The sequence below is a fragment of the Amblyomma mixtum genome, chromosome 6, assembly GCF_055824585.1.
Source record: "Amblyomma mixtum isolate Tamu chromosome 6, ASM5582458v1, whole genome shotgun sequence".
NCBI lineage: Eukaryota > Metazoa > Arthropoda > Arachnida > Ixodida > Ixodidae > Amblyomma > Amblyomma mixtum.
In genome coordinates, this window is record NC_143017.1 from 159,778,025 (window position 1) to 159,800,161 (window position 22,137).

Genomic DNA, 22,137 nt, shown 5'->3' on the forward strand with positions numbered 1-22,137 from the left:
CGTCCGCGGTCAGGCATGGGTGTGTTCCCGAGCTGCTTTTGATCTCGGTGGCACCAAATTGAAACGTCAGTACAATCCCGTGCACATCACGTGTAAGAGTGTAGGGGTTTTCGAGGCCTCTGAGCTAAAATTTGCGCTCATATCTTGTTGTTGCTCCAAGAAACGAATAGAATTAAAGAGAACATCCTTTTGCACATGTTAACGATGTCATTTGATATTGCTAATTTTAACACGCATGTCCAGCATTCTCGAACAAAAAATTTGAAAGCTGGGAAATTGTAAGACATTGTTATGGGAATATTGAACGTAATGGCCCATTCTTCTGATAGGTAGAAAATCTTTTGAAGTGTTTCAATCGACCGCATCGAATAAATAAGACTGCCATAGAAAACCAAACGCTTTTTGATGATAGTAAAAACGTTAATAGAAAGAAAAATGAGAGACTGCCATCGGGTGATCTGCGGATATATTGATTCTTATAGTGAAATTTGACATTATATGGAAAAAATTGTGTTCATAAAAGGTTTCCCGTTCAAAAATGATCTTGTCCAGAATTGTTGGGTATGTAGCTGAATTGGGTCAACTGTAAGGACGCAAACACAGGCGTTCAGACGCTGGGTAACTACCAGCGTTGTTAGTCAGCGCCTGTGTTTGCGTCCTTTTCTTGTATTGTCCGTGTTGCTATACAGTGCGTTGTAGTCATAAGTACGCAGAATCAACTAGACAGCCATTACGCATAAAGCTTATTTTTTTTATATGTCGACAAGTACTTTCTGGCTCACTATACCTTTTTTTTTTCTCCAGAGTGCTTCATGGCTCCTAAATTTTGAACGTTTTAGGCTGGCCCTTCCGTCCACCGCACCTGTTTCACAATTTGGGACAAGCAACCTACGAGAGCAACCACTTTTGTGATAATTGAGCGAAACCTAAAGTGGTTTTGTCGGCTCATGTTCTTGCCAATATAGTCGTCATTAAAAAGATCAGGAAGCTCTTTCGCTCTGAACCTCATTAATTCTAACCTTGCATTTTTAACTCGCATTTTGTATTCACTTCGGCTCGCTTTGTCTTCTCGCAGAAGTCGTCTCCACCAGCTGTGAATGCTGTGCCAACATAATCATTTCCTCCTGCCGCAATCTCTCTTTTCGCTACTAAATAACGTTCTCAAATACTCCAGGGCATTCAAATTCTTCTCAAACACTTTTCTTTGCGGTAGAAATCCACCAAGCAGATCTGAAGATGCATGCATTTCGTCATGCAAGCCAGACAAGCTCGTCGCTGTACTTGTGAAGCATTCCCTCATGAAGAGAAAGATAAAATCTTAGAGTAAAACCAGGAAGCACACTAAGAGATCTGGGCTTGTGCAATGGCTACAGCAACTGCACTAGAGACTTTAGGTTTCACTGCCTGCCGTCGTGACTTTTCACTATCGTGATTTCAATCCACGCAGCGCCGTGGCCTTGAGACTGTCCCTCTATTGTTCTTCAGACAGTCTCACGAACAACTCTCTGAGATAAGGCTTCCCTTGAGGTGGCCAAGCGTGCCTCGGGGCTCAGATGCGGGAGGCCCCCGCTGCGGTGGCCAAGTGGCTCATATTTAGCTGTACTCAGCTCTTTCCTATTTTATCCCGTTGACGCCTGCATCCGCACCGCCGACCTACGGCATACGAGCGCAACCCTTCCCTCCCAGAATACCCCGAATAGGAGGAGGCGGGTGGTGTAACCACGTGACCACCGCTGCAGTCGCCTAGCATCACTGTAATATATTAATATTAACATGTCTCCATTTCTTCGCGACAATAAACCAACTAATGCTGGACCATTCGCGTTACCAACTCGTAACCGACACTATTATTATTATTTTTTTTCAATCCTCAACGTCCTTTAAACAGGCATCTAGGGTCATTCCGGCCGACGATTCCGAATGCCTATAGGCTTTCAGCTCATAGAATCGTGGGGCGGGTTCCAACTCGAGGCATATATTCACTCACTGTTTTCCACCCCAATGTATTTGATCCGCTTTGCGGCTCTGCCTAGCAGCGCTATCGGATCATGACAATGGCGTTTCAGTACTCAGTAGAGCACATAGAGCCGGCGGAAGAGCGTTAGGTGTAACACAGAACGTCATGAAATAAGAGGATTTTCCCTTCTTTTTTTACTTTAAATGTAGTTCCTAAGTGAAAGAGAACACTTGCCTATGTGGTAATTTGTTGAGGTGTAATGGGGTATCTTCGCTTCCCCGGGGTGTCACAACCAGCTGTCAGCTTCCAACAGGGACAGCTTTTCATCTCGCCGCTGCGAAATAGGTTGGTTGGTTGGTTTATTGGGGTTTAACGTCCCAAAGCGACTAAGGCTATGAGAGACGCCGTAGTGAAGGGCTCCGGAAATTTCGACCACCTGGGGTTCTTTAACGTGCACTTACATCGCACAGTACACGGGCCTCTAGAATTTCTCCTCCAAAGAAATAGAAATGGACGTTCAGCAACTTTAATACAGTCAGGTTAACCCTAGTATGGTCAGGTTAAGGCTTGCACAGGCTTAGCATACGTAAAGAGAATCTAAGGAAGGTGTATCAGGCCTACATGATTCTTGTATTGCAAGCAGCAGCGAGAGTAGATGTGGCAGATGTTGACATTTACTGAAGACAGAATGCAGCGCGTTGTGAGCCGTTATATCCGGCCACCGTAGACTATCTTCAGTTACTATATATTAGCTCGTTAATTCGGATCGTCTGCTGAAAAACGATTGAAAAAAAAAAAGCATTCTGGCAATAAGGTCAGCCCCAGTGGAACGCTCCTGATCGTTTTTCCCCACCTGTTGCACTCTTTGGCAAACTCCGAAACCGCATTCATCGCTTGTTTTCTTTTCATCTCTCCTGCATCAAAATGGGGCTGCTAGTGCATGCCCGGAATCAAGCCTGCGATCTTGGGCTCACCAACGAAATACTACCATTGAACTACTGCTGCGGGTGTCCGTGCTGACCGCTCAGCGGTAGATAGAGCACTCAATTCCCAGCGGTCGCCTATTGTCATTTTGCAAGCACCGCATACATTTCTCGCTTTTTTTCTTTCTTGCTCAAAATCTGCTTGGAGCGGGCAAGGCAGAAGATAAAAAAAGCGAGCAACGGTGTTCCCGCCTGCAGCTTGTGACGCTAACCATACGCGGAAAGCATCGGCGACACCCGCGTGCCTAATTAGTATCCGCGGTCACGCAAGGGCGCGTTTCAGTTCGCACGTCGCACTCCCATATCCTCATCGAGGACAGACAAGAGCACGTCGAAACTCGAGAAGCCCAAGTGCGACATGGTAGGAAGTGGTAATCGCTGTCGCTGTGCCTCAACGGTAGCACTTCCTGATGCAACTTCAAGCGTTCACAGCTTAGTAGCTGTAGGTGCAATAATGCCAAGACGCCCGTAAGGTCATTCCTTTCATAACATCACTCGAAATTTATCGGCACGCTCTTTCCGCCGTCCTTGAGGTTTAAGGCTTAGCTGAGTATACGCGGAGCTTCTATTTGGTATACATACTCCCAAGAACCAGGTTCTCGAAGACGACAGTGGAACTAATTTACAACATGTCCCGCTCTATTTATGAGTGTAGCAACCCTGCGATATAAGTTCGCGGAGACGTGGCCTGTTTTGTTTTTTTATTGTGTGCGTCCTGTGCTATATAGTATTAAACATTTCCTGACAAAGATGTCATCTAGCAAAGCCGGTCACGTCCTTACTGAGAATTTGATGGGCACGTGAAACAAGAGGCAACCAAATACGGAAGCTATATGGGCTATGTAGTTCATTGTCATCAATACTGCCGGCCGTGGTGGCTCAGTGGCTTTGGCGTTCGGCCGCTAATTCCAAGATTGTGGGTTCGACCCCGGCCGCAGCGGCCGTATTTCGATGGAGGCGAAACACGGAAGAACAGCCGTGTGTTGTGCAATGTCCGCGTACGCTGAAACACCCCTGGTGGTCTAATTAATCTGGAGCTTTCCAATATGGCGTGGCTCATATCCCATATGTATCACTTCAGGACGTTTAACCCCATAGTTTATAATTCATCTTGGCAGTTGAAGTTAAATCATCTGTAGCTAAGCTATTATCGAAGTCAGCAACAATAACAAATTCGTTTTCACAATGAGGAAAACATATAAGGCGTAGGTGCCTTGGTGCTGAAGAGATGTTGTTTGTGTGGCTGTTATTATTTTAGGCTATTGTGCGATTGTTGTCGTTAGTCTGACCTTTCATTCAAGGACGTTTGCAAGGCAATTTAAAACGCCAGACAACTAGGCTAAGTGCTGAATAAAAAGCCGTAAGGCGGGGCTGGGGTTCATCCGATAACACTTGGCTGGCTCATTTGCCCGAATATGGGCCTGCTTGGCTAGCCATGGCTGTGAGCTCTATTTCAACAAGTAGCCCAACCTTTGACCCTGGACTTGACATTATAAAGCGTTTAAGGAATAGTTTCGGAGACGCTGACGAAATCAGAAAGCAAGACGCAGTTTACGAAAAAAAATGATAAGCGTTGCTACGTACCTGGGAAGTATATTTTGCTCTGAGCTTCAGATCAACGGTTTTAAAATTGATGGAGATATTCGAAACATAGCCAAAATGTTTCCTGTCAAGGCTTTATGAGGTGCATTGGTCGTACTACATATGATATACGGCGCTGATAGCATTATCGGAAATTTGAAGTGAAGGAAACAAGAATGCGAAAAACGACAAGGGCGGTAAAAAGCAGCACAGGAAGAGCCATTGCTTCAAACTGTCCTTCTTTATTAGGAAAATCGCGAAGTACATTGTTTATCGATTCACCAATACTACAAAACAAATTTGCAGTAATGATCAAAGCAATAAACTTAACAGCATGTACAGCAGGTACCCTGAAAGCGCACATCTATTAGTACATTCCTGCTAGGGTTGGATCTTTATTGCAGAGCCCGAAGGAAGGCTTGGTGATCCAGAAATGACCTTAGACGTATTATTGCATGGGCCTCCAAGTTTCTCGTATAGCGCGACGAAACTAAATATCACTAAGCACCTTCACAGGCTCTGCCTCAGCCAATGTTCAGTAGACTATCAGTATAGTACATTATACACTGACATCAAATTGAAAATACACAAACACCTTTGCTACGGATTTGAGCCAAGCATGCGAAAAACGAAGAAGCTCTCGACGTGCGCCAGCTCACGTTCTCGCGTTGATTGTGTGAACTCTAGCGCCGAAGGTGACCCGGTTAAGTTGCCCGCGCCGCGCTTCCATTTCGGTTGCACAGGCCGCTTGCCCGGAGGGTTGTTTTGGCTTATACCGCGATTCGCTCGTGTTGTATAAAAAGCATCCTGGTGACCATGCTCGCCGGAGACGACTTCAAGCGAAATAAAACTTCATGGAACTGATTCCCTTTTCACTAAGGACGCTCACTTCCCGTTCAGCCAGGGGCGTTTAACTTGAATGGCAGTTTGGCGGTGCCGGCCAGCGTCAGTCCCTGATTTCTCGATGACAGATGAGCGCAGCTAGAACTGGTGGCCCTGGAGTTGAACGGACGAACTGACCAGATGGAAGTGAAAGGTTCCACCGCATCAGCCTACTTCGGCGTTATTCATCGCGGTCTTGAATCCGCGGTCTTGAATGGGGTGGAGCGCATATGGCAGGTTCTCTCAGATCATGAATGGCAGCTTACCAATATCCCTCAAGAGAAAAGTATACAACAGCTGTATCCTACCGGTACTCACCTATGGGGCAGAAACGTGGAGGCTAACAAAGAGGGTTCAGCTTAAGTTAAGAACAACGCAGCGAGCTATGGAAAGTAAAATGATAGGTGTAACGTTAAGAGATCGAAAGCGGGTGGAGTGGGTGAGGGAACAAACGCGGGTTAATGACATCTTAGTTGAAATCAAGAGGAAGAAATGGGCTTGGGCAGGGCATGTAATGCGAAGGCAAGATAACCGCTGGTCCTTAAGGGTAACGGAGTGGATTCCAAGAGAAAGCAAACGTAGCAGGGGACGGCAGAAAGTTAGATGGGCGGATGAGATTAAGAAGTTTGCGGGGATACAGTGGCGGCAACTGACAAAGGACAGGGTTAATTGGAGAGACATGGGAGAGGCCTTTGCCCTGCAGTGGGTGTAGTCAGGCTAATGATGATGATGATGATGATGTATGAGTACGAATGCGTAGACAGACGAAGTGGAATCAGAAAAATTGCGACGTTGCGCTGAAGCCAAGCTTGTCTTCACTGGATTGCCTGCTTGTCTGCGGCGCTCAGCTGAAACATACACCTTAACCGGTTATGGATGCTCACAGCGGGAAACTCGAACATAAATTCCTGCTGAGTAAGCTGAGTGAAATCAATGAACAAATCGTTATCTGAAAATCGTACAACTCGATGGCAATACATTTAATTCGTCAGTGACCTTTCTTAATTTATCAAATATTAATTTATTAATAAACGTCACTATGAAAAGCAAAATAAGCACATGATGGAAGTTTAAACTGGCTTCCTCGCAAGTTCTACATAAACTGGTCTACTGTCACTCAATTCAACAATAGATGCCTGCAGTGAGCCTTGCAACTAAGACATAAAGCAGCTTCGCGCCGCAAGATTAATGGCGTCTGAGTGCAACGTAGCGGTCACCTCCAGGAACCATGACACAGTTTCATTTTTATTTTTTTTTGTAACCGACAACCATCATTTGACGGTGTTGCATTTCACTCATTTTTATTGCATTTTCGTAAAACGAGATGAAAAATATATTAAGGTAGATACAAGGTGATAGTAAGTTTTCCACAAAAAAAAAGCCAATACCTAGCCCTAACGGCCAAAGCATGACGGCACATGAGAGCTCACCAGCGCCCCTTGGTATATGAGAGGAGGGGGAAGCTAATAATTTTGCCACAAGTAACATGACAAGTGGCGCCACATATACAAGCCTCTTGGCGCTGATCATGAAGTGTTCTTCTGAGTTAACTATGAACGCTCCTGTAAGGGATCGGCAGTGTACGTGGGGTCATTGGAACGCGGTTAGGGGCGCTCAAAGCGGAGCGTCTCCTTTCTTGGAACGCGACCGCTCGCGAACGCGCCGGGAACTACGGGTGTCCACCGTCCTGCGGAACCGATTCGCGCACGTGCTGGCACGAATGTGTATTTGTGTTTGTTTTTATGTTTATTTAGTGGTGGAGAGGGTGGTATTACCTTGTTGAAGCCGGAGGGCTGGCCATGCCCTTGGAGAACCAATCATGTTGAGAGCACAACATGATTGGAAGCTACGAAATGTGGGCCGGGCCTTTAGGGCTTTAAAACCGGGCCCCGGAGCCAGAAGCGAGGTTCTGCGCTAAGGTGAGATGCAACGCATCTTCGGCTACGCCGAGTAGGGGCCTCCCCTAGTATTAGCCAGTTCCACCTTTTTGTTGTTGTTTGTCTTTTTGCCGTTGTATCTAACTTGTATATTCTGTAAATATTTGTATATAAATCTTCAGTTATTCCCTTTTTTACCCCTGCGTGTCAACTCATCACGAGACCGTCTCTGACGGGGCACCTCTGGTGCGAAGATCAGGTTTCAGTCTTGAGAGTTAAATCAACCGTCTCTGGCGGGGCACCCCTGGTGCAAAGAAGAAGAAGAAGAACCTGTGAAATTCACTGCTCCTCTGAGTCGTCCCCGTCTCGTATTGCTGCCTCTAGCGCATATAAGCTTTTTGCACACTCAGTTGAATCAGTTGGTCCTTAACCAGTGTAGGCCAGTAGTCAAACTGGCATAATTTACAAATGCAGGCAACCGGGTCTTATACGACATCCGGGACTAGGACCAGTTGCAAAGGGAAACGCACCACCAGGAAACGAATCAGGAGGGAAAAGCTGGATATTACAACCAAGAAGCACCAGTGTACTGTATGCTTATTATGCTTTGTACGTTTTGTAAATCGCATGCTATCATGGAACATTGTACACTACCGCGGATATGGAACATTGTACATTGCAGGTATTCGTGGCAGCTTCGCTTTGGGAACAATAACTGCATGGAGTTGCCTACAGTGTGTGACAACTGTTATGTTTTATTCTGCTTGAGTTGTGGGATATAAAAGAATTAGTAACGAGGGCGTGGCCAGAGAAATGCTCAGATCTGTACTGCGCTGCAGTCCCATGCGCGCACCAGAAGGGGCACAGTGTAATGGGCTTGGGCAGGGCATGTAATGCGAAGTCAAGACAACCGATGGTACTTGAGGGTAACGGACTGGATTCAATGAGAAGCCAAGCGTAGCAGGGGCAGCAGAAAAGGTGCGGGGATGGGGTGGCCGCAGTTGGAACAGGATAGGGTTAATTGGAAAGATATGGGAGAGGCCTTTGCCCCGCAGTGGGTATAGTCAGGCTGATGGTGATGATGATGATGACGAATTTTGCTGCATGACTGTCTGGCCGACACCAACTAGTCGCACTTCAAGTACACAGTTTCAAAGCGGACGTCACTCTCAAATGGTTGTGAACCGCACTCAGGCCTATTTTATCCTCATCTGTATTTTGACTCACCACCCATTTTTAACCAGCAATGTATGCACCATTTTACAAGTGCGTTGTGCTAGCGTGCATACCTCTCTCTGGTACCGCAACCCCAACCGTAAAAACTCGAACTGAAAGCTCGAACTGAAACGCAGAAGCGTATCGCACTGCCGTGAGCGCAGCAGCGTTTCCTTTCAACATGCGTGCAGCTGCTTGTTAACTTGCTGCGCGCACTGCAACGTTCAAAGACGACCCCTGTTTGCATGCATGTTTCGGAGAAAAACGAGAACACCTGTTCAAAAACAAGGGATGTCGGTGCAATCAGCTTGGTTATTTTATTTTTTTCCTCACGAGCGTTACAAAAACAAGGTTGGCAGCGGGTGACGTAAGTTGAGAGCTATGCTTAGATTTAGGAGCAACAACAATTATTGTAGAACCAGCAATGGCTTCGCGAACATTTGCGTGTTCCCATTTTGAAAAAAAAAAAAAATAGAGGAAAGGGGTTGTAGCAGTATAAGGAGTTGCTTTTAGATTAGCGCAATTCAAGATTTATACTGAGATTTCCGCGCACGTTAAGGACCACGAGGGAACGGAAAGCAATTCTGAAGCTCCCTTCGGTGTGCCCAGTAGAAGCAGTGTTGGCTTGACGCGCAAAATTTTTTATTCCATTTATCAATCAATTCAATATCTTTTTGTCTCTTTTTTTGTCTTTTTGAACTGCGAAACACTTATAGAGGTACTAGATAATATCTATAGCGGTTGAACAGTGACTATAATCCTCGACAGGGAGAGTGATGAATACCATTGAGGAAGGATGTCAAACTCAGGCACAGTATGTCCACTATTATTCACCGCGTGTCTAGAGGACGTATTCAGAGGAGTGGATTGGTAAGAGTTTGAGATTTAATGGCGAATACCTTAATATTATCCTATTTGCTGGTAACATTGCCTTCCTGAATAATTCGGGGAAAGAATTGGAGAGAATGACTGGGGACCTTCGGATGAAAACCTGAAGGCTGGGTTTTAATATAACTATAATAATCGTTTATTGCATACTGTTGACTTTCTTGTTGAGAATGGGGCCGTTATCGATCTCCGGCAGCGGACCATTACACCTTCTTGAGAGAAAGCCGATGACACTCCTGACGGACGCGGCATCGCACTTCTAATTTCCTCCGAGAGTGTTTTGATGCCGCCACGTGCCATGTGTGCTTGCCAATACCGACTAAGACCGGCTACGTGACGGGACAGCAGTCGCCGAAAGCAGCCTTTCACTATTGATGACGACGCGACGCATGGCATTTGTTCGGCCCGAAGCCTCGACCACCTCCATAATGGTAGCTGCGAACTCCTGGCTACAGATTTTACGAACTAACCTCGGCACTTCTCCCGCGCCACAGCCGTCGTGTCCGCCGACCAATTAGCAGATGTTTCTGAATGTTTTGCGCGCGAAGCCGTGGCACCTCAGGACATGTCTCTAGATCGCACTGACATCGGCTCAAGGCTATCGGAGGTTCAACATCGCGATCTACGTGCCTCACCGTTTCGATACGCAACCTCCTTCGCGTCTTCTTCGAAAGTGCGATAAACGGCCATCGCGAAACAGCGAACCATAACGTCCGATGATGCTTGCCGCATACGACAACAGCCGTACCGCATTTCCCCTAAAGAACGCTGCTTATCGCTTATTGACGGCATTATTCAACCATCTCAGAGTCCGTGGTCGGCGACTGCCGTTCTGGTGAAGAAGAAGGATGGGGCACTGCGCTTTTGCGTCGATTACAGGAAGTTGAACACCATAACTAACAAGGACGTATACCCGCTGCCCTGCATCGACGGCTCACTCGGAAGACTTCGCCACCCCAAACATTTTTCCTCGATTGACTTAAAGCGCGGATACTGGCAGATTAAGATTGATGAACGGGGTAGTAAAATAAGTGTCATCCTCACACCCGACGACCTATATGAATTTAAGGTGTTGCTCTTCGGTCTCTGTTCAGCGCCGGCGAGTGATGGATACTCTTCTCGCTGGCCTGAAATGGCAAACACATTGTTTATCTGGATGACGTGGTCCTGTTTCCTGAAACTTTTCACAGCGGCGCCTTGAACTCCTGGGGATAGTATTCAGTGTTGTCGGTAACGCGTTACAAGTAACGGCGTTACCGGTGACGCGTCACTTTTTTCGGTAACTTAGTAATGATCTCGTTACCATTTCGGAACTGTAACAGGTAACGTACTTACGTTAACATTTTTCGGTAACGTGAGGTGTCACGTTACTAGTTACTTTTTATTTCAGTTGTCCCCCTCCGCCTCTTGTTCAGAAAAAAAACGCCGAAAATGACGTTGTGAATAAACAAAATCTACAGGTGCTCTCGACGACCTTTGTTGCGGCTCGCATGCATGCCAGAAAACACCTGCCCTTGACGACGCACTCAACTAGAAAAAAAAAAAGCAGGAACACGCATTCGCACACTTGTCTTCACCCACAAACCCCTCACTCACACAACTCTCTAAAGAGTGGACGCATGCCAAGCCACCAATGGACCATTTGCAGAAATCTGTAATACCTGTGCTACACGGCAACGTTCGAGTGACATCCGAGTCGAATGACATTCGAGAATTTGAATGACATTGGGACTCGACGGACTCCCGCGGTGCTACACGACACTTTCCAAACGCATTCGAAAGCCTCAGCTCGTTTTCAGTACAACGACGACGACGGCGGCGGTCACGCTAGTCCGACAACGACACTATATATCACGCTCAACAGCAGCATGTCATTATAGTGAAATATCTAGTTTACTATAATATCATTGTAATGAGACAGATTTGTCAGGCCAACGACACCGACGAATCCGATCTGCGGACGGTCAGCCTTTTCGGCGGCTGAGCGAAAGCACGATGATGAGGCGGACGTGTGAATGTTCACGCTTCTAAATGAGCGATACGAACGGCTACATTTCACATGTGCACACCTGAACAGGCACCAGCGATAAGCGCTTGCCAAATTAATTTCAGTCGACGACGGCTCCCTTCCCTTCCGCGACGACTAGGCCTAGCGAGTCCGCCGGGTTGGATCTGTGATTGCGGCGGTTGTGAAGAGCGAATCACAAGCTTTGGCGAATGCAAATGGTCACCGAGTGTAGTTTTGGCAACAGCGACCTGAAATCAACAATTGCTTACATCGCAGGGCACGTATACGATGAACGACAAACGCCGATGTGACCCAGACTGCCGAGTCGTGCTTTACGGCCAGCAGCAGTCGTCGCCGTCGTTAGCTTGTGGATAGCAAGTTAGGCCGTTCCAGTTAAAGCGAATGGTCGCCAAACATACTTCTGCATGAAGTAGTTTGAAATAAAGTACTGGTCTCGTCGGAGGAAGCCGGGACAAGAAGCGAGAAGCGCCGGTCCTGCTCGATGTCAACAACCCGGCTGTCGTGTTTCTCAAGCGTGCGATCGCATCATCGCTTCCCACACATTGTCGCACTGCGTAAACAAGCACGGATACAACTGGTAAAAAAGAAAACAGGTTGTTTAATAGAACTAAAACAGAGATTACGTTTTATGTCATGAAAAGAGCTCTAGCTGTTCGTACGCAGCAATGTAAACAACAGTATGAGTACAGTCGTCCTCGTCGGCGCACTCCTGTGGAAATTTCATGCTGACGCGGTTAATGTTCGTTGGTGTAATATTATCTTCAAGCATTCCCTCAGACAGAGCACGAGCTATTTGCTAAACAAACAGCAGAAAAAAGCGAATAGCGGGTACCGAAATGAACAGCCACAGAGCCGAAAGCAGTCGCTCGGCTGTGGGAGGGGGGGGGGGGGGGGGGGGGGGGGGCGAAGCGACGGCAGCGGCGACGGCTATTGGTCAGTTCGGGCTCGAAGGCATTCCAAAATCTGGAATGTCTCCGCGTAGCTCCGTAGACTCGAATGTCATCTGAACTCAGGAATGTCGCCAGTTTACTTCAAGATGGCCCCAAGAGAGCCGTCGAAAGAGTACAATGGTACAGCACAGAGAAGGGGATTGCAGTCAACCGGCTGTAGCACCGAAGTAGAGAAAAAAGAAGGAAATGGGCCTTTGTTCCTGTGCGGGCAGTAGTGAGCTACCTCATACTAAACTTTCTAAAAATTTTCTGCTCAACAACACTGTCGCTCCAACTTTCTCCCTTCATAGTCATACCCCCCCCCCCTCCCCCCCTTCTTTTATCCCCTAGCCAGAACAAGGAACAACCCACTCCCCACAGCACTGTGGCAAAGGACGGCCTCCCTCCTTGTACGGTTTCCAGGTGTTACCTTGGAGTGACAGCTCTATGGCTGGATCCGGAGACTTTAAACCGAAAGGTTGCCGCCTTAGAATTGTCGCCGCATGAAAGGGAGTGTAGTAGTAGTAGTGGCTTTATTTGCATTGAATATGGAAGGTAAAAGAATTTTTTCTACCCTGGCATCTGCTATCGCGGCTGGAAGCACCTGAGCTGAGGCAGCGGAAATAAAGGATAGCAGGCAGTGTGTAGAAGTAAAAAGAAAGAGGGGAGGGGATAGTAGAAAGGACAGGGGGAGGGAGTGTAACCTATGAACGCCTGGCTGCAACACTTGAAGAGGTGTTCAGTGAATTCGAGCTCCACGGAAAGGTCACCAAGGGGATCATGGACAGTGGGTCGAACTTCTTGAAAGGTTTTAGGTAAGGTAAAGCTTTTTGCCCCCCTCTGTGAATTACTCCAGTTCTGGTACACATTGCTAAACATTGTCTTCGAGCTGCACAGGCTGTACTGTCAAGATGAAGCATACTATGAAGGCGAGCAGAACTGCGAGCCAGTACATTTATGTCCGCTCATCGATAGCGTGGAGGAAGGCAAACATCGGCTTCCACCGCACCACCGGTGTTCTGCGCACACCATGAACCTAATTGCAAGTGTTGACGCAGCGAGGGCGGATTCTGTTGACGCGGATAACGCTAGGATAAAACAGAGTGTGTTCAGGAAGTGCCAGAAACTCTGGAAAAAGCAAGGACAGTCGGCGCAAGCAGCTGACCTGATTAAGACCAATTGCGGAATCTACTTGCCGCACCCGGCTGTTACAAGATGGAATTCTACATTTAGGGCTGTGGACGCTATAAATTCCTTGCTAGAAAAGGGGCAGGACTTACAATTTATTTTCACCAAACTTGGAATTCCCAGGCTGCAGAAACCTTACGAGCCCAAATTCAGAGCGGAATACTGCAAGGTCTGTAGCTCCTTGATATGATTCTCGCGGCTGCTGGTTCAGCATCCGGTTTTTACACTGCAGGTCAAGAAGCCCATGTGCTGTGCCTTGGACGTCCCGCAAGGTAACAACTACAGCGATTACCCACTTCCGACGCTCGATTTCGTCATCAAATGAGTACGAGAAAATCTCTGGACTGCACTTCTGCGGACCGCTAGCTCGGTGTGTCTTGGATGGAATCCGCAAGAGGTCGGTTTTTAACATGCGTCATAGGCTCATTAAGAAAAAATGGACTGTATATTGCCGCACTGCTCTTCTGCCGCCATGCGGCCGAGCGGCATGACTTGGCCCGTGAGGGAGAGAGGAAGACTACGCTTCCGCTTGGCTTCGTGCTGTTGGTCTACTTGGCCGTTCGGTTAACAGCCCCGTTTTGAGTCGCGCTACATTTGTCGGCGACAACATCTAAAAGTTGAAGCCGGTGAGAAGAGCTGCGCGCTCTTGTTGTGGACATCATGCAAACATGATTCGCATACTGAAATGTTTTATATTTTCACATTTCTCCCTCTTGCTTTTTTGTTTGTAAGAAACCTATTTCGTGCAGTCGAGGATTATCACTTAATTGAACCTCACCTGCTGAAGGTAGTGTACGATATCGCAAGATACAGGGGGTGCCATTTACAAATGTTTATAGGCATTCGACAAATTTCCAGTAACTTCGTTGATAAAAGCAACTTTGCTAATGCGAGTTATTGCTGACGCAGATTCAACACTGTTATGAATCAGAAGGATCTGCTGGTTGCGGCTACCTTGCTACCGGGGTTCAAGTTGTCGTGAACTGACGATGAAGCGAAGCGAAATGCAGTCCTCGAGACCGTCAAAAGCGAGCTGTCGAGATTTTCTCGGTTTGCGGGCATCCAGACAGCGACCAGCCTCAGCTCCAGCACAACAGCGGATGACTTCTTCGGGAACTCCTCGACATCGTCGTCAAGTGAAGATGAACTGTCTCGGTACCTTTTGGTTTCGCGTAACTTTGCTCTGAGTGGCCTGCAGGAAAACTTTCCACGCGTTCACCAGCTGTTCCTGAAAGTGAATACAGGAGTACCATCCAGCACGTCCGTCGAGCGCCTATTTAGCGTAGGTGTGGACGTATTCACCAAGAAGCGAGGCAAGCTGTCCGATGACAGCTTTGAAATGCAGCTGTTGCTTAAATTCAACAGCAAGTTGTAACTATCAGAAAGTTGTCGTTGTTTATCAACATTTGTTTTCAGAATAAATTCTGCTTATTTCTATCTCAAACTGTGGCTACGTTTCTGGTTATTGAGTTCCTAAGCGAGCGAGGCTGACCTTAAACACCCTGATATAAACACTCGCATTTTTGCGATAATTACGCAGGTTGAAGTGAAAAAAAAAATTGTTTATGTGCGCAAATATATTTTTTCCGGATCTATGCCATTTATGCATTTCTTTATTGCTACACAATTTCCGCGTTATTTCGTAAGCAGGACACCAGAACTACTGTAAATTTGTTGATTTAAGCTATGTTTTCTTTTTGATGTTGGAATTATGTGAAATATGAGCTTTATAAAACTGTTATCTTCAGTTCTTACAGCGAAGACGCGCTGATTAAAATTTATGGCCATGGAGTAACGGCAAAGTAGCGTGCGATACTTTTTTTCGGTAACGGTAACCCGTTACATTTTTTTTTTTTTTGTAGCTAACGTAGGGCGGTAACGCGTTCATTTTTTTTTTTAGCGTAACGAGTACCGTATTTAGTTACTTTTTTTTTCGGTAACGCCTACAACACTGATAATATCAGATCTTCTGTGTTCGGCTGATTTAATGCCCAAGCCCAAAAAATGCCACGTTGCTTCAGTTTCTCGGCCGCGTTGAATGAAAATACATTGATGAAGAAAACTAAAGCAGCGCTCAACAGTATCGGGTGGGAAGAACAGTTTATAATAGGCAGCGAAGCATTGGAACTGTTAGGGGAGTATATCTGCGTATATATTCTCGTCAGACTCCGCGCACATTACGATGTGCATCTGTGTGTTATGGAATCTATAAAAAACGCCTCACTTCTGCAGCCAAAGGGCTACTATAGATATCGGAGAGAACTGATTCTGCTCCTACGTAGTTAATTTTTCATCAACTGTGCAATAATTGGAGCTTTCTGAGCCGCCTTCCTAGTGCGTGTGTTTCTCTAATCAGAGTCTTGCTCCGATAGGCCGAGTATCTCCCAAATTTATCGCGCTTTGCAATGTGGTTGTCTGTAACCTTGATTTAAATACGCATTTCGTCGAGCGTGTATTTAACTAAATATATGTCGCAAGGAAGTTTTATATGTTAGTATAGCCACAGAGACCCGTACCATAGAACATGGAGAAAACTCGTAGAGAAGGACTGCTGGACGACTGCACCGAGAGTTGAGAAAGGCATTTCTATTAATGCTGACAAGCCGAGCTCTTGCTCGGGTCTCACGACGATAGGTCAAATACTTACTGACGATACGGACCGCGAAAGCGGCATAGCTAGCAGAATAAGAATGCGATTGTGTGCATTTGGCACGTACTCACTGGTCATGATATCAACTTACCACTATCGCTCAAGCGGAAAGTATACTATAAAAGTTGTATCTTGCCAGTGTTCACATATCGGGCAGGAACTTGGAGGCTAACGAAAAAAGTGTAACTTAAATTGAGTACAGCACAGCGATTTACGGAACGGATGATATGGATGTGACGTTAATAGACAGAAAGAGAGTAGAGTACGTCCGGCAACAAACGCGAGTTTATGACATCCTAGTTGAAACCAAGAAGAAGAAAAGGACTCGGGCAGGTAATATAATGTGAAGGAACGATAACCGGTGGTCCATTAGGGTAACGAAGTGGACTTCAAGAGCGAGCGAGCGTAGCAGGGGGAGGCAGATAGTCAAGTGGGCAGATGACATTAGTAAGCTTGCAAGGATAAGGTAGCATAAGGTAGGTTAAAGGGGCCCAGAAACACATCTTAGTTAACTGTTTTGCCTGTTGATTGCATACAGTGAGTTATAATGGTGCTATTAGCGTCGGTAATACCGCGTATATTCCGTTTTTTAATATTTTAATGTTCTCCCAAAAACAACTTCATGGCGCTGATGGTGTCGCCACACAGTGGCGGGTTTTTAGCAGCGGATATGACATCACCTGGCGCGAGCTTGATGATCGGACAAACAGTAAATATACTGCAAATTGTGTGAATAAATAGCCACATTTTGCACCTGTCTGCGTTTTATATTAGATCAACAAAAACAACTTGTTTGTCTTAGATAAAAGCCCTGCAAAGCAAGTAAAATAAAAATACACCACCAGGGGCGCTCTGTCATGGAAACGACGCTAACGACGCTGCCAGTCTCAGCAAAAACGAGTTACAGGGAGCAGGCAACCATGGAGTACAAACTTCCGCGACGTGCTCTGGCTGGCTGTTTTGATTGGTTGCGCCAGGTGCCGTCATTGGGAGAGCGAAATAGGAGTGGGAAGCCCCGCCAAAATCGAGTTGAGGGCAGCGTTTTGTTTGCTTGTATTTTGAAATTTCTCAACTGAATAACTCCCGTTCCTGTGCATCGATTCCTGCAATTCTTTTTAAGTCAGCATCTGTGTGACATAAAGAACCCACCTGAAGTATAACCGGTATCCCCCCAAGCAGTGTTTCGCAGCCCCTTTAAGGTAGTTCATTGGGGGGATATGAGAGAGGCCTTTGTCGTGCAGTGGAAGTATTTAGGTTGATGGAGACAATTGTGAACTTTTGTATGCATATACAGCCTGCAGATCTTGCAGGCTGCAAGCCATTCCAAAAATGTTTATTTATTTATTTATTTATTTATTTATTTATTTATTTATTTATTTATTTATTTATTTATTTATTTATTTATTTATTTATTTGCTACCTTGCTTCGAAGACCTGAGAAGGGTGGATACAAAATGATCACTGTAGGGTTCAAACAACGGCTGCATGAAGGCTCTTTCCGTTCATCGCGTGCCGGGAATCCGCATATCTGAGCGCAAGCCCCGACAGCGTTCGGAATCTCCCTCCTCGACCCTGGCAATGACCCGGGCATCGGAAAACTACCGCCATGGCCCGTCATCGCGAACGTCGGAAAACCGGGCGCCCACAGCAAACCACCAGAAGCCGACAGTGTGTGCCTCCATCGCGACGCGACCTTTCCCAAAGCCGGGAACCGCACCATCAGGGCAGACGGGGACAGGCAGTTAACGAGGCGGGCCGAGGAGGGGTCGAGCGAGCAAAGACAAAACAAAACAACTAAGCAAGGCGAGACGATCCAATTGTGGCCAAGCATCAGCCTGGCGTCTTCTGACACAGATACCGAAAGCAGCTTTCGCTCTCGCGTGGAACGCGGCTGCAAGGAGAAGAAGGGCGAAGAAGCACTTAGGCAAGACCACCCCCCTCGGCGCCTCTTTCCCATCAGGTCTTTCTGCAGTCTTCTAAAGGAGCCCTGCAGCCAAAACAGCGCGCGCGCGACCTACCCCGCAGCAGGAAAAAATGTGCCCCAAGCGGCGGGGCGCACAGGAGCACTAGCGTCCCCCCAAACAAGGCGGGTCATTCCCCGACCAGCCGCTTTCGCGTTCACTTCGCCAAAGAGAGCCGAGCGGCGAGGACCTGCCGGCTGGAGCGACGGAAAAACCCGCCAGCGCTGTGTGGCCGGAGGAGACAGGAGCGCTCCTCTCGCCTGTACGCTCGCTCGCTCGGCACAGCTGAACCGGCGAAACACCTGAACTGCTGCTGCCGCCATCGCGGCCGAGCCGGCAGTACAAGAGCGAGAGGCTCCGAGCTGTGCAGTGACTGAGCTCGTGAGCGCGTTGTTGTGGTGTTCTCGTCGTCGTCTTGGGGATCGCCCGGAACAAAACGTTCGCCTCCGGCGTCGCTGGTCTCTGAGGACGGCTCCGCTCCGCCGCCGAAGTGCTTTCACCCTGCGTGTCGGGCCGCGGTTCGAGCGGTGAGAAGACGCCTCGATGCCGGGCTCCGCTTGCACCCGGGTCCGCGTCAGGATGTTCCCCATCCACAACACCAGCGTGTCCCAGCCACGCATCAACCGTGAGTTCGCAGCCTCTTCTTCTTCCGCGCGTGTGATGCTCCGTCGGTTCGCATGCGGCCATCACGCGGTAACGTTGTGATAATTTGCTGTGCACCGCTGGTAATTTTGGTAATTACGCAATCGAAGCGGACCCGAAACAATTTATGGTTATACGAGGACATGCACCTCGCACGAGCCGATATGTGATAGGTGACAGCGACCTGGCTCACCGAACTGCATGTTTGGTCTTTGCTTGCAAGCTTCTGCGCTAGAAATGTTAACTTGGTGTATTTGCTGATGTACATCTGCACTGCATCATGGACAAGTTAACTTTGTACACTTAGTGATGCACGGGAGACGTCCCTGCTGTGTGTTAATACTATCCTCATCGCTGTTATTTGCTCGCATTATCTCGCATATTGGCACGCTACTGCCGAGGGAGGTAGCAGCTATCCAGAGTTCGAAATCCGACGAGTATGCAACAACAGTTACAAGGGCGTTGTGCGTTGATAACGAAGGGGACAAGGGGAGCTCAGAAAACCATGCCTGCACTCGCTTAATTGAGTAGCGCTGTCGCATCGTGCATTAATGTTTCCAAAAGGAAACGAGGGGTGACGGCCGCCATCCCAAAAATTTGCCGGCCATTATAAAAAATTTGCTCAGCGCTTCCTTCAGCGAAAATGTGAAGCTACGCCTCTGTATTTTTTTTTTCATTTCATATTTATGAAAATCTTTATGAGCACAAATTCCACGCGGCATCATATCTCCCCAAAATCTGGCTCGCCACTCCTCTATGAAGATCCTGGCGCCGTCCCTGGGCTCGTGTTGCCAACCTCTTGCTCATTTTTCACTGTTGGGGTATTGACGTTCGGAAGCTAAGCTCCCGATGTGCGTTTCCCTTAGACACAACCGTGTTAAGATGAACAACTGATAATCATTCTGTTCGCGTCACCTACGTTTACCAGATCAGTTCGCGCGCCTGCTTTGATGTAGCTGCTTAATGAGAAGAAGCAAATATTAGCAATTGCAGTCTTTCATTTATCCTGGAGGTATAGAAGTCGACAATATATATAGTGAGCAAATGATAATCAGTGCATACTCAAAGTCGCTCACCCTACACGTTGCAGAATTGTTTATTTTTCTTTTTTTTTTTTGGGGGGGGGGGGGGGGTGGGGTGTTGTTACTGCACTATTCATTACTCTGTCATATACCAGCGCGATGCGCAACCGATGTATCGTGTGTTTTTTGTTGTTTGCCATTTGTAAGGGAAACCACAGTTCAACGCTTTGTATCCTGCACCTGTTCTTGTCATACCTGCAATATTTCGTTTTATGTGGACACGTGCTCGATATCTTCCCAAGCACATAAGCCCAGGTGCAGAATCTCTGACAACAAAACCCGAGCATGGAAAAGGCCAACTTCTAGGCAGCCCCATGCCATAATGCGGAAATGGAATTTTTCCCATCGGAAAAATTTACCGCAACTGTAGCTTAAGAAAAAAAAAAAACGGAGGAGATGGTGGGGGGAAGTGGGTTAACTTTTGTGTTCTTGTTAGTTTCATCTATACATTTGAACCTCGTTATAGAGAGCTGAAGGGGCCTGGCGATTACTTCGGTATAGCTGCAGCTTCGTTATAGCCCGTGTTGACCAAGCTTCCAAGGGGAATCGTCATTCCTTTGTTATATCCATTATTTCGCTATAACGATGTTCGACTGAATTTATTTTATTTAGTTTGACGCTGCTGTGTTGATTGTGCGCCGGCAACAGTCTCAGAATCTATTTATTAGTGGCCACTTTGCTGGATCGTACAATTCAAAGATGCCAAAATCGTGCCGCACAGTGATAGTTGCCTCTGCATTATTAAGACACAGAAATGAGGCTACAGCAAGTGGTATTGCGAACGCATTTCTGCGTCTGTTTCTTTCCTGTGCGCTGATTTCGCATGCATATTTGCTCTGCTCTATTTTTTCTTTCACTTTTTGTAAAAAAAAAATCGCACGAAATTCTCAGTTACCGGGCACACATAAAGCAACAGGTAGACATCTCGCAACGACCTAAAGAGACGAGTAGCGTCTGCGTTTGAAGATAGATCTACTAAAGAACGGCGCCGTCGGCAAACGCATACACGACACTGAATCAATTTTTCGCCCCTGTAATGCGCCTATCAGCAGTGTTTGACTGTCGCTATTGGCACTCGACGCTCCAGTCGCGTATTCCGTGCACTTGGAAACAGCGCGTCCGTGCACCCGATCCCAACCGACTCCCAGTCCAACTCCCTCGACCCAGAAATACGTTTTATGCCCCTCTCAGCTCACGGTTAATTAATAAATACTCATAATAATAATTGGTTTTTGAGGGAAGGAAATGGCGCAGTATCTGCCTCACATCTCCGTGCACACCTGACCCGTGCCGTAAGGGACGCGATAAATGAGGGAGTGAGAGAAGAAAGGAAGGATGAGGTGCCGTATGTAGTGGAGGGCTCCGGAATAAATTCGACCACCTGGGGATCTTCAACGTGCACTGACAACGCACAGCACACGGGCGCTTCTTGCGTTTCGCCTCCATCGAAACGCGGCTGCCGCGGCTGGGTTCGAACCCGGGAACTCCGGCTCAGTAGCCGAGCGCCCTAACCACTGAGCCATCGCGGCGGGTTCACGGTTAGTGCCGTTGTGCGATGTAGTAACCCGAGTGGGCAAACTTTTGCTCGCTTGCAAATCAGGTGTTTGTATGTGAGTGAGAGGGAGAAAGTTTGTGCGTGTGTGCTTGTTCCTGTGCGTGTTGTAAAGTGAAGAGCGGGCGAACTGAACCATTGGAACAACAGGTGCTTGCTAGGCGCCCACGCACGTTTCCTGAAACCGCCGTTCCTCTGTACACGAAATTCGTCTCCCGTACTCAGCATGCAAGGCCGTTAGCCAGAACCCAGCAGAGTGAGCGCGGAAGTTGTGCACAACATTAAGGTCAAAACACGTGTGGAAAAAACATCTGGCATCTACCAATCCTTCAAGCAGGATGTGACCCGGTGGTCTTGTAGTTTGCATTGCGCTACGAACGCTCCACGTGCGGTCGAGCTGCTAAGCGGTAAAGAGTTCAAAAAGAAATGCACTTCTGCTCAAAGCTGCATGCCTGTTGAGGAAAAAGGGAGGTTTTCTTTTTTTTTTTCCTGGTTTTGTCTCTTTTGCTGTGTTTCACGACTCAGTACCAACAGTGGTTGCAGTGCTCTGTTTCTCGTCGGGCCACGCTGAGGTATCGCGTACAAATACAGATAAAAAAAAAGAAAGCGCAGCGTTACATGTATTCTTTTGTTTGCTTCCTGTTAGTGCATGTTCTTCCGCCTTAGCGGCTATCTATCGCACGAATAATACTCAGCAAATATATTTTGAACGTGCATTCTC

General features: G+C 47.3%; 1 protein-coding gene and 1 pseudogene across 2 annotated transcripts in view; both read left to right on the forward strand.

The window, feature by feature from the left end:
* LOC149340975 (uncharacterized) overlaps positions 1-14,904 on the forward strand; it is an 86,106-nt pseudogene extending 71,202 nt beyond the window's left edge.
* The window catches only part of LOC149340976 (uncharacterized), a 94,279-nt gene that overhangs the window by 37,257 nt on the left and 34,885 nt on the right, over positions 1-22,137 (forward strand). Inside the window, exon 1 of one of the 2 annotated variants that reach the window (XM_089549914.1) lies at positions 18,310-18,765. The exons of the other annotated variant lie outside the window; for it this stretch is intronic. Within the exon in view, the coding sequence (XP_089406040.1) occupies positions 18,684-18,765 (82 nt within the window). The 5' untranslated portion in view covers positions 18,310-18,683. Of the gene's footprint in view, positions 1-18,309; positions 18,766-22,137 lie in introns of those variants that run through there. 2 annotated transcript variants of the gene reach the window in all.